The 12,638-nt window shown below is 41.1% G+C and overlaps 1 protein-coding gene across 1 annotated transcript in view; it reads left to right on the top strand.

Annotated features, from left to right (window-relative positions):
* LOC103363067 (interleukin-1 receptor accessory protein-like 1-B) overlaps positions 1–9,278 on the top strand; it is a gene marked incomplete at its 3' end in the record, with an annotated part of 170,690 nt that extends 161,412 nt beyond the window's left edge. Inside the window, exon 6 of the mRNA XM_008289670.1 lies at positions 9,204–9,278. Coding sequence (XP_008287892.1) covers positions 9,204–9,278 — 75 coding nt within the window. The remainder of the gene's footprint in view (positions 1–9,203) is intronic.
* Between the last annotated feature and the right edge of the window lie 3,360 nt (positions 9,279–12,638).

Genomic DNA, 12,638 nt, shown 5'->3' with positions numbered 1-12,638 from the left:
CTCAGCTGGTGTCATCACTCCTTTAGATACGACTGCCAGGTAGCGTTACATTATATGAGAGCTTGTATACAGTATAATAAGCTTTCTTATGTAACTGTTAATCGAAAGAAATCTGGAGCAACTGCTGAAGGTACGTTGCTTTTTTTTTTACACTTTTCATGAGATAATTCTGATTTAGATTGCAAAGAATAAGTAAGATAGTTATGTCAAGTGACTTTTTTTGCTCAGGACAGCCACCTAGTTTTGAAATCATAGCGTGTCGATCCAGCCTGCAGGTTCTGGGTCAGTCTTACATCGTTCAGCAGTTTGCGCCACTTGTCTTCTTCAAAGGAGCTTTCCTCCCTACAGTCTTGAAGAGACTTTAGTAAATTACACACACAAAGATTCTTTATTTACAGCTTTAAAAAACAAAAACAGATCCATTTTATTCAGTCTATACACATTTCAGTGGCAGTAAAATTCAGTATAAACATTTTACAATTGGCCAGAACAACTTGTTTGTATGTGGTTTTCATTATGGTTGGTTGTTAATATGCCATAGTATGACAGTTGTAGAGAAATGTGCGAGAAAAAAGTTCTGCCAGAAAAATCGTGGTTACTGGATGTAACTCTGGTTCTACAGGATTGCATATAGCCATACAATGGTCTTGACTATTGGTTATGTGGGGTAGACAGAAACGACGTGGCCCCCTCCTTGGTTCCACTCCTGGTTGAAAATTAACCTTAAGTCACAAAATATAAAACAATATACACCTCAATTGCCTGGGTGAAAGTCCTGCCATCTCTAACCCTCCTTATGAAGCACTTTTAAATAGAAAAGACTCCTAAACAACTGTTGGTGTTGGAGATTGAAATCTGTGGCACCAGACACCAACATGTGTCTGAGCCAAAACCACAATATTCGCTCCCGTGCGAATGAGAACAGGTTGATTATTCTCAAAACAATTGGTGTGAGCACGTCACAATCGACACCATTTTACTAAAACACAACCGAAAAATGTGTCTGTAGAGATGGTTGAGCAGCATACACAGAAATTTGCTCCAGTCGAGGCCGAGAAGTGCTATCGATGCAGTTCTAGGCCAGTCACTGAGAGAAATAATTTTCTCAATAGAAACCCGAAGTCGCTAAATGATTGAACTTCTAACAGAGATCTAAATCCGTCCTTTACCACGTCCTTTGTAGTCCCTTGTTGTCTTCTTGTAGCGGTTACAGCAGCATCTGTTTCTTCTGAGAAATCATCAGAGAGCGCCTTCATCCCGACTCCGCTCCATTTCACCCGCAGCCCTCAGGTGGATGTTTCAGGGCAACAGCCGCAAGCTCCTCCCGCTAAAATAACACTCTATTTTTTAGTTTTTTTTGCTTGAAATATCAAATTTAACTCCCACACAGGAGCAGCAGCAGCAGCATCTTCGTTCTCGTGACTCTTACTGTATATCTGAGGAGACGCGTTCTGTGCAGCGAGCGCCGTTCGTCGCAGCAAAATCTCTTCGCTGAAGGAAAATTGTTGCGGCTCTGTTGTGTGGTAATGAAAGCACTTTTCCTTCAGCTGAGGTCACATTAAGAATTTACAATGGCATTTTCCAGTCTATTGACCTGTTTATTTATCCATGAAAAAGAAAAGTGCACAATAAAACCTTGTAAGTACTTGATGACAGCCTCTCAGAAATATCATAGTTCCAAACGCAGCACAGTGAGCGTAGTAATGTGCAATAATACAAGTGCATATGTGATTCCAGCAGTTTGCTCAAGCACTGCCCCCTGATAGCGTTTCATTATTTTCATTAGACGGGCTGTATTGTTTACCAGAAGAAACTGCATCTGACAAAGTGACTTAGTGAGTTCACTCTGCTGGTTATCTAGAATCTCGGTCCATTCATCCCCTCTGCCCCCCGAGGAAGTCGGGTACTTTTTCAAAACTTTAACAGCCCCTGACAGCTGCTGACAAATTTATTCCTCTTCCCAGCGCCGTGGAGTCCCCTTCGGCCTCGGTCCAGTTTGAAGACGTTCTTGCCAACTTATCCAACACATTAAAGTCCTTGAGTCTTCACTTTAATGACATGTCTGCTAATGTATCAGGTCTCAGCTGGGCCGGTTCGCACATTTATACTGAAATGTCAGATTCTATTTACAAAAAAAAAAAAAAAAAAGGCCTTTCTTTGAAACTTGGCCAGCCGCTGTCGCTTTTGAAATACAGCAGTGAATTGGGAATAACGAAACCATTTAAGAGTATTAATCAGTGTCTTGTTATTATGTTCTTTTTGAAAGTGTTGGCAGGTTGGGGTTGTTGGGGTGTTCGGTTATTTCCATTTTCTTCCTACTGGTGGATCCCAAGGCCACATGAGATGTGTAAACCCAACACAGCCAGATCTACCCCAACATCTCCAGGAATCATAACATCCTGGACATATTGGATTAATAGAGTAAATGCAGAATAGTTCAAAAATAGTTTACAGAGGGGCAAGTTGTTGAAAGATACATTCAGCATAGTGAAACATCTTTGTACAGTTTATGTGCAGAGTAGTGTGAGAACGTTTATAGAGGCTGTACAAATGGAAAACGACACAAATAGGGACACAAAACAACAACAAAAGAAAACGAGTAAAATTGGACATAATGGCGAAAACAGTTCACAGAAGAAACAAACAAGAAACGTCCAAAACTAGACACAAAACAACAAAAACGAGATGCAAAACAAGAAAAAACAAAACAAAAATGAAACACAAACCAAGTATCACAAAGCCGACAACGTTTAAAACGAGACACAAGATGAGGAAAACCTCCCAAGGGAGACGTCCAGGATGCATCCAAATCAAATCCAATTCAGTGGCGATAAGACTGAATGACCAACTGTCTTCAGGCCAGTGAAATACAGTCAGTCAGCTCCCATCTCTTAAAACTAAGTGTCCAACAAGAAATGTTGTCCTGGACTCTGATTTAAATTTTCATGGCCACATCAAAACCAGTAGCCTCGTTAGCCGTCAACCATTTGAAAGAGGCTGCACAAGTGGAAACAGTTAAATATCTGTAGTATGTGGAGAGAAAACCATCAAAGCAAGAAGAACTAAATACGAAACGAGAAAAACAAGACATGAGACAACAAAACAAGAAAAATGAGACACAAAACAACAAGAACAGGACAAGAAATGACAAAAATGAGACTCAAAATGAGAAACAAAATGCCTGAGCTGACACGACGAATCAGTGACTTTGCATTATGTTGCCACCCTAAACTCAGTTTGGCTCATTGTATGGACGACCGTATTCTTTTAGTCGCTAACAAGAGCTCATGAGTTCCTAAAACGTCTCCACTATTTACTCAGTTTAATTCTGCTGTTGCTCTCATCGAATGTATATGAATTAGTTTTGCATCATCTGCTTCTTGTCTCCAAAGCTCACAGAATCCAAAATGTTTTTTTTTCCACGTGTTCTCATTAGCGTTTCATTAATCTGCCATCTTTCCAAGTCGCCGATTATCACCGATATTTAAGACAACAAATCTCACGGCAGAATTTTACCGTCAGTCCGGTTGTCGTCGTCACTCATCCGAAAAAACCGAATCAAAAAGATGAAAGGTGTCGAATTTCCCCCGATTTTCCTTTTTGTGCGCGTACGACTAACAAGGTTTGCTTCTCAAGTTGCTCTAAAACTGCTTTCATTTATTTTCTGCTGTGGAACTCAGACTGCATCTTTCTTTTAACGATCTCGGCCTCACAAACACACACACACACACACACACACACACACACATGCTACTCCTCTTAATCTATGTCTGCTGAAGTGGTCTTTAATGAGGTGTGAACAGAGGACCACAACCCTCTCCCTCCCTCCCTCCCTCCTCTCCCACTATTTCATCTTCCCTCTCTCTCACCCCCTGAGAGCGGCTGAAAACAGACAGACCCGGCTACAAAGACGTACAGCGAGTAAACGGGTGGAGGGAGAAAAGGTGATGGTGGAGTTAATGGGAGAGAACGAGGTCTTTTTTTTTCTTTTTTTTTTTCTGCTATTTCATTACTCCGTGCCTCCATCCATCATCATGTGATCACAGCGAGAGCAGATCACAGGGACACTTTAAAGATTTCCCCCCCCTCCACCTGATAGCAGCATCAGGCCTTTCAGTGTTTACAGAAATGTGTGTGTAATGGCTTTACGCTATATCTATAAGACCTGCCCTCCCTTGCACACGCTGCGTTTGTGAAGCAGGTCAGGCTGGATGTGGTTCTCGCCCCCCAGCGAAAAAAGCCTGCCCACTCCCACTCATAATAACCCACCGCAGAATTACGGGTTTTTTGTAGTTGAAGACCAGCCAGCTTCACTAATGCAAGCTCCGATTTGTGTGAATGTGTGTTTGCATGCCTTCCAGCGAGGTGGGATCCCACCGACGAGCAGCGCATCAGCAGCGTGCCCTTGATTTGGATGAAGGGCAGCATTTCTACTGGAGTTAAGCAGCCTTCTCCTACTTTGTTACCTTTAGCTTTAAAACGACGCCACACTTGCCAAGAATCAACCTCATATTCTCCGAGCTTGTTAAAAAGTACGCCGGAACTTTGATTACCTTCCAGGTTTGGGATTTCACCTTCAACTCGTTCGACCCGCAAATCAAAAACTAGCCTTCGCGTTTGAATCGAGGAGAACCGCTGCATTTTTAATACCTCTCAAGACATTACTTTTCTTTGGAAAAAAGAAGACAAACATCCCTGTTCTCTCCTCGATAGAGGTAGAGAAGCGTGTTAACAGAATTTAGTAGATGGCTGTCATGCCTGGAGTGTTGAGTTTCTAATAAAATAACCGCCACAGTCGCTTCTGGCTGTATGAACTGCGTTTATGGCGTCCCTCTCTGGGTGGAATGTAAAGCAAGTTAAAGACGTCCCCCAGACATTTTTTGTTATATGTAATAATAATCTGTGTCTGATATGGGTTTTCAAATTGATTTCATTTGAAGAAAAAATGTCCTTCCTCACTTACATCCCTCCGTCCACTTTTGCTGTCTCACTGGAAAAACTCCAGAATCTATGAATATGCAAATATTTTTTAATTTCACAAGTTTAACTGCAGGACATGAGATATCTAGCCGCTCTCACAGCTTGCGCACTGGAAGCTTCGGGTTTCCACGGAAAGATTCACATTGGACCATGATAGCATCCAAATCAGCAGGGATGCTATGAAATCATGCACGTCTAAAGGCGAGACATGCATGCATCTGTCCATTTTGTGCGATTTTGCTGCCATAACATAACAGTCTGGTGGGAAAGAAAACATTCAAACTGCACGTTTAGGCATTTAGTTTACTACATTTTGTGTATTTGACATGCATGCAAGTGAGTTTTTTTTAAATATGAAATGTCAGAAAGCAATGAAATACATAAAATAACTGTTAATGTAAGTAATGAATTGGTAAGTTCCAGTTGTGATACCTAATAGTTTACATTTTTATCCATTAATAGTGGTTTTTCTCTTATTTTCGGTCAGAAATCTTAACTTTCGTGACTCTTACATACACCAGTCTCTCCATCTATGTGCTGAAGATTTTTACAGAGCAGTTTGCATCATTTACATAATGTTTTGTCCCTACAAACACTCCTGTTGCAGTGTTTTCTATTTTATGGAGTGATAAAGAGATATCCAACATCCCTGCTGTTAAAACTTTGGACTCTAATATGTCATGAAAATAAAGCCAAAACTTTTCACCAAGAAGTTTTCACATCTATTCTGGAATGCAAATGGGGACAGTTTGAGACGTATAATGCCTCATTTGCATGTATAGAAATAACATTTCCGAAAACTTGTAATACAAAAAACCATTGCATTGTTGGATGTAAGCGCCAATAGGGAAGTTTTATGTTGATGTCTGTCAGTGCTAAATTTGACCCTATTCATCTCTAGTGTCTCAAACTGGCACACAATTTGCACATTGATCAAACATCCAAATCAAGCTACAATTAGAAAGGTGCACTTTTGAGTGAAGTGGGACTTTACTATTTCCGTTAAGTCACTAATCCCTATCAGATAAATCTCTATATGGGTATCAGAAATATAAACCGTGGCTATCTGAAGTTCTCTGTGTGCTTTCTGTTTGGTTTGGGGACAGCATCCCACAGCCGTCCTCAGCACATGGACCTTGCTCCGTTTGTCATTCCACACCTGCTGGTTTTCTCTCTGTGCTGTAATAATAGCACATGGCTAAATTTCTGGTTCCCGTTGCCAGCAGTAGCGTTAAAGCTCTCCGATTATTCCAAACCTGTGCCACATTTTCCATTTTCCTGTTCTTAACGTTCTGGCAATTCATTGTGTAACCAGCCGCTGTCATGCTTTCCTACCTCCGGGTGCTACTGGAGGCAGTTGCAAGGAGTGCTTTCTCTATAATGCAACACTTGGCCTATAAAATCTCCAACAGCTGAAAGGAAGAAGTGCTTAAAATATCCATTTGACAGAAAATCGTTCAGTGCAGCAGCACATATATTTGACTTAATGTGGATCTTAGGGATTTGAGTAATTATCATAATTATTACGTATTTCAGCGTAAAATGGAATAAAAAAAATCAGCTTCACCTGTGCTCTTGTTTTATAAATAAAAGGAGCATCTAATGTGTAACTTTCAAACTCACTTTAACAGCTCATGCAGTGGCTCCATGTTTGATGTTTGCATCCCCAGCTGAGTTCTCTTTTCATGTTTCTATAAATACATTCCTGTGCACCATTTCCTCTCTTCAAATTCAGCATTGTCTTGCAGAAGACAAACCATCAGAGTGGAAAAACTCGTTTTTTTTCTTCTTCTTCTTTTCATGTAATCATGAAACAAAATAATCTAAGCATATTTCATCAAGAAACCCATAATTAAGGTAATGAGGTTTTTTTTTCTTTTACACAGCATTGAAATATGCCCGGCACAGGGAACGGCGTAATTCGCTGTGGTCCCTTTTTTGAATTTGTAATTAATGAGCTCATAGGCGCTTTTCCCGCTTTCAGCCCACTGCTCTCAACAAATTGCATGATCGTTTACTTAAGAGCACAATATTATGTTGTCTGGCAGTTGATTTGACTTGAGAATGATGGAAGGGTTTTTTGATGAGGCCGAATGAGTAGATGTTGCATCTTTGACTGAAAATATTGCAGAACTCCTTTGAAATAACACGTTCATCCAAACAAATACAGACCTGGTACCAGAGTATCTGCACACTGTGTGTGGTTTCTGTGTTTCTGAATGTTTTACCGATGGCATTTTGAGTTGACATGCTGATCAGACATACGTTCTGACGTCTAACATTGATTGCAGTGTTCTTGAAGACATACTTAAGAAATACTTTAAGAGTAAATTAAGTCATTCTTGCTTTTAAATTGCACAGTACAGACGCAAAAGTTGTTATTTAAATGTATGAAATGACCTAAATGTTTCAGTTTACTTTACAAGAACATGCAACAGGCTTCTGTTTGTCAGAAACAAGAGCTGGAAAACCTCTTAAGGAGCAGGTGGGGGTGGATGAATAGGTCAACAAAGCACATGACTTCAACATTGGAGGCAGTTTATTTTGTGAATCATTTAACCAACAATCTCTACCAGAAGTAGTAGATTAAGCTGCCTAAATTAAACCAAACCTTAACTATAGCAGGTGGTAAACAAACAGTGGTCAACTGGAAAACAGTGTCCGAGTGTTTTAGTTTGCAAATGGAATTATAAATCTCTACATACAAAAACTTTGATATTAATAGATAAACTTTATGAACCAAGTGATGATGTATAAATGTTGAGTTCTTGAAAGACAACACAAACAATAGAGCCTTGAATGGAGGACTTTTACAGCCATCCATTACGTTCAAGCCCTTGGCAACAGCTTCAAACAGCACTATCAGTCTCAGCTAAATCTCTTTGTATTTCGCAGTGTATCTAAGTTTTCTGTGGTGACATTCCTGTTTTGGCATCCCACAAGCAACGCATGTTAAGTCAACCAGCAATAATTGCAAAGCGACGTGGATGATTACAGCAACTGAGTGTGGTGAAGAAACTTCAGAAGCATTCAAGAGAGGTTTCTAAACCTACAGATTAAAAAAGTAGCTTAGAGGATGGATCACACTGTTGAAAAAGTAAGAGATTGAGGGCGAGGCAAACATCATAATCACATGTCAGCAGTGTCAGTGTAATCATTCTTATTGCCAAAAGGGGGAGACAAATGAAAATAAAAAGTCTGTTTATGTATAGTTTTTAACATGATTGTGTTTTTTAGCAAAATTGTCAACATCTCAAGCTAACGTCTCAAGTTACATCACCAAAGAACTCAAATGTGAGCTCCACGGTGCATCCAGATCAGCTCCAATTTCGGAAACTTTCCTCCACTCGGTCGCTCCGCTCACTAAATCTCAGCTCATTTTTCCAGGTTGAGCGGCTCCAGTCGAACCGCAACTCATTTGTACCGAAACAAGCCTCATCCCTTTGAGTATTTCCGAGCGTGCAGAGATAGAAAACCTCTCTGATGCCACTTTGAAGACTAGAACCAATTAGGGAATCATTATAATGAGGAGCCTCTAAGTGCACGTCTTTTGTTACTCAGCAGCTGTCTAATTGGAGTTGGTGTGTTCGGAAGCGAGTTGGGACGAAGGCTGTTCTATTGTAACCTGTGATACGCTTTAAAACCAACCGTTTGCTCGCGGTTGACATGTTGACAGTTCATGTATATCACATTGCTTGTATGAAAAGATTTAAAGTTATTATTTTTTACTGAAACCGTGAGACTTTCCGGTCTTTAACGCTGCACACGGCTGAAAATCTGCTCCATCTCTTCCAGCAGATCCTAACCTTCCTGCATGCCCACTGCAGCTGTGAATGATTTTCACCTTAGGGTATACTGTAGATTCAAAAAATGGTTGACTAGCTGCTACTGTATATGCTGCACTGTTAGTATTGCAGTCAAAGCCATATCATCGCTTACACAAGGAGTGAATAGCATTAGTAGCGAAGCAGCTGCTGCTTTGAAAGTATGTGCATTGATGTTTCCAGCTTTGAATGGATAATTCTGAGTCATAGTAATTTATCCCCTTTTTTCTCTGGCCACTCTTTAAATATTATATTTCCATGTGTTTGTTCCCATTTTAATGCAGCTTTTATTGTAGTCTTTAATGAATAAATCATACTCCCACAGTCCATCGGGGGAGAAAGATGTGGAATTTAATGTGCTCTCTTCTTTCTTTTCTTTTTCTGTTTGTCTTCTCGCAGCTCCCCTGACAGACAAGCCGCCAAAAATCCTTTTCCCTTCAGAGAACCAAATGAGCATCATAGAGATGGCAATAGGTAAGGAAACATGTTTCATTCCTCCACAGGGATCGCTTTATTTATTTATTTTTTTTCTGTCTTTCAATGGCCCGTGCAGTGTCATACTTGTGGCATATGCTTGCTCGTCACAGTGGCATTGCTTCAGATTTCTCGATTAGTCAACCGAAGCCAATTCGCCCAAAGTAGGTCCTGTTCTACTTAACTGTGGCTTTGTTCTGAGCGATAAACTGCCAGTGCCTTGCTTGCCGTGCATATGTGGTGGAAGTTTTGGGGTCAGATGTAATGACCAGCAGGGGGCGACTCCTCCGGTTGCAAAAAGGAGTTGAATTGTATAGAAGGTTTGAGAAAATAATACAACTTTTCACTTCTAAGTTAACGTTTTTCCAATGAGTTATTGTCTCAATCACTAGTTTCAATGCTTTTTGGAGACTTAACTTTATTGGAACCGCTTTGTTGCCATTCTCTTGTTGTCGTTTTTTTTAAATGACACCATCGTTGATGCTTTGACCGCATAGTTACCCCGACATTCCTGCATATTTAATCCAATTGAATTAAATATTGATGACAGCATGATGTTAACTTTATAAATAGTGGTCTCATTTTAAATAAAATAGATGATAAGGTAGCGCACGGCTTCCTTGCGGTTGATAAGTCGCACCGTATTGCTGTGCATAGTGTTCTCTCAAATTTTAGTTTTTTCAAGTTTTCTGTCAAATTCCGGCTTTAAAAACGGTAAATCCACCAACAACTGGTGATTTCACAGTGGCTACAGCTAATTTAATATGCAGACTATGTACTCAACCGTCTCTAGGAGCAGAAGTACTATTTTCATTCAATAATTAACTGTAATCACTTCAACTTTGCTGGGTTTTTTTTTCTATTATTGTTAAGCTGATGATGAAATATTAAAAAAAAAAAAAAACATCTTGCACAAGCTTTTCCCATAAGTCTGCTTCCACTGAGTGTTAACTTTCACTGACAGTGATCAAATAATCAGCTAAGTAGAAACAATTAGTTCTTGAGTCTTGCCCGTCAACTGGAGTCTAGCAAGTGTCACGTTTTCAAAAATGTGATATTCCAAATATTTCATGCACAATCTGCCGCATAACACGTGCATGACAGCACTGTTAGACGAAACCAGTTGCTTTTCTGCAGCTTGGACTTTGAATAATGTCTCTTTGTGATTCACCTGTTGCCTTCATCGAGGTGCGATCGAGGTTTGTTGTGGAACCAACAAACCCTCAGCTTGTAATAGCATATGTAGCGTTGCGACGTTTCCAGCAATTGAGCTGTATTGATTTCAAATACCATCCTCTAAGTTTCCTTTTTGTTTTTGCTGCTGCACAGATTTGACATAAAGCATCCGAGCAGTGCAAGATTTCCAATTGGGTCTCTTTACTTTCTGTGTCCTTTTGTGAATGGACCTTGAGTTTTCATCAGAAAAGGGTTCGAGGGAAAACACGATGAGTCATTAATCACACCTGTGCATACACATGAAAGTGATTCAGTCGTATGAAGGCTGCTGTTTTTCCTCCTCCCGTCCTATAATATCTCCTCATTGTCTTTACACTTGTCTATCTTGCTTGTTTTGTGCAACACGGATGCAGCTTGTGATTGTTGAGCCGTAATGACTCATAATTCCTCCTCGCGTCGTCTTCAAATTTACGACGCTAGCGATACTTCAAATGATCGCCTCCGACTCGGCCTCACGCGGCTCCCTCCCAATCTTTTGCTTCTGATACACAGGGGCTCATGGGAAAATTCCCGCTTTGTGCCTTATTGGGCAAAAGCTCAGCTGTTGGTGGAAGAGAAAATGGGTCATGATGGAGGCTTCCTTTGAAGTAAATTTGTCATGGGCGATGAACACAACTGGCTCGCAGAGGTAAAAGGTGGCAATCAGGAAATAGGTGCAAATCATTGTAGCTTTAAATTGATAAAAGCCTCTGTGACTTCTTTTTTTTTTCCCCCTCATCTGATTACGTTTTCATCGTGGATAATGTTGTTTTTTAAAAACTCTATTACTTGATAGCTGTGAGAAAGAGCAATAATAGATCTCTGCTTGTTTTTCCTGTATTTTTACGCCCAATCAGAGCTTTTAGATTCTCTGCTCTATCAGACTGAATTCAAATCTTGACTTTCGCCGGATGAGGATTAGTAAGAACCTTGTGTTTTTTATGCTCCTCCTACGATCTGTGCGCCCTTTGATATTCCACACAGAGTCAGCAGCAGCTCTGTGTACATAATATATGAACACCTATTTGATTCTCTGCCCGTACAAGCTCCTATCACTTCCTCTCAGCGTTGGGCTGCTGTTGCTCTTGTCATCCTCGGAGAGCCCAGTCATACAGCGGCGTATCCTTTCAGGGTTGTGGATGTTTCGCTTTTTTTTTAATATTCTTTTTCCTCCGCGAAATGTAGAAGCACAAATGGCTTCAGCTGACAGTTAATTAGGCAGGTGAGAGGGAGAAAGCGGCAGGAGTGGAGGAAAGGCGAACGTGGAGAGACACTTCTCAAGCTCTTGTCGTGGAACTCAAGGGAAAGAACGGAGAGAACAGAGGGATCTTTAAAGGAGGGGGGGGGCCCAATTAATCAGCGCGCACTTTTCATCGTGGCCCCGCGCTTTCTTGTCTCCTAATGGACGGGGTTCCTCAGTTTTAATTGATTGAATTCAAAATGCTTGATTAAAACACGTTGTGTAAACGCTCCGCCGTGCCCTCGGTGGGCTCGTGCTTCCACTGTTCTCTCTCTGTAGGACAAATCAGATACAGTTCGGATGTGTAATTCAGTCTGACACTTCGCTGCACACTGCTTTCTCTCCGTCTTGTGCACATGTAAAATAATTGACTTGCAGGACCTACTTGGAGTTTGCAGAAGGCTACTAATGCGTGCAATTTGCGAACCCTTTGACAACTGGGTGATTAATTCCCTAAACGCTCGAACATGTTTGTGTTGTTTCTGTGGAGGAAACTTCTTGCACACACACTTCGAGCTGCTTCTTTAGCTTGCGTTGTGCTGCTGCTGCTGCTGCTGCTGCTGCCAGCCTTGATTTGTGAGAATGCTGTTTTCCATGCAGAGCTAGCGCGTCACTCGCGGCCTCACTTGCCTACCTATCCTGACATTTTATTTGGGGCGTAGATTGAATTTACGACCGTTGTGGCGCCTCTGTTTGCGATGCCCGCTCGGGGAATGCCCACAAAGTTCCCCCCTGAGATCTTGATTGGCTGTTAAAACTTCAATCCCTCTCAACCGCCTCCTTCCTCGGGATATCACACTTCATCCCCCCCGACACTTGACATTACGACACCGCGGCGAGTTTTCTAAAATTGCAGCCGAGAGAAAACAAGGTGATGGGAGCCTCCTCTCTAAATTCCTCCTCGA

Source organism: Stegastes partitus, unplaced genomic scaffold (assembly GCF_000690725.1).
Source record: "Stegastes partitus isolate 25-593 unplaced genomic scaffold, Stegastes_partitus-1.0.2 Scaffold630, whole genome shotgun sequence".
Taxonomy (NCBI): Eukaryota; Metazoa; Chordata; class Actinopteri; family Pomacentridae; genus Stegastes; species Stegastes partitus.
This window is presented reverse-complemented; position numbering and strand designations above follow the sequence as displayed.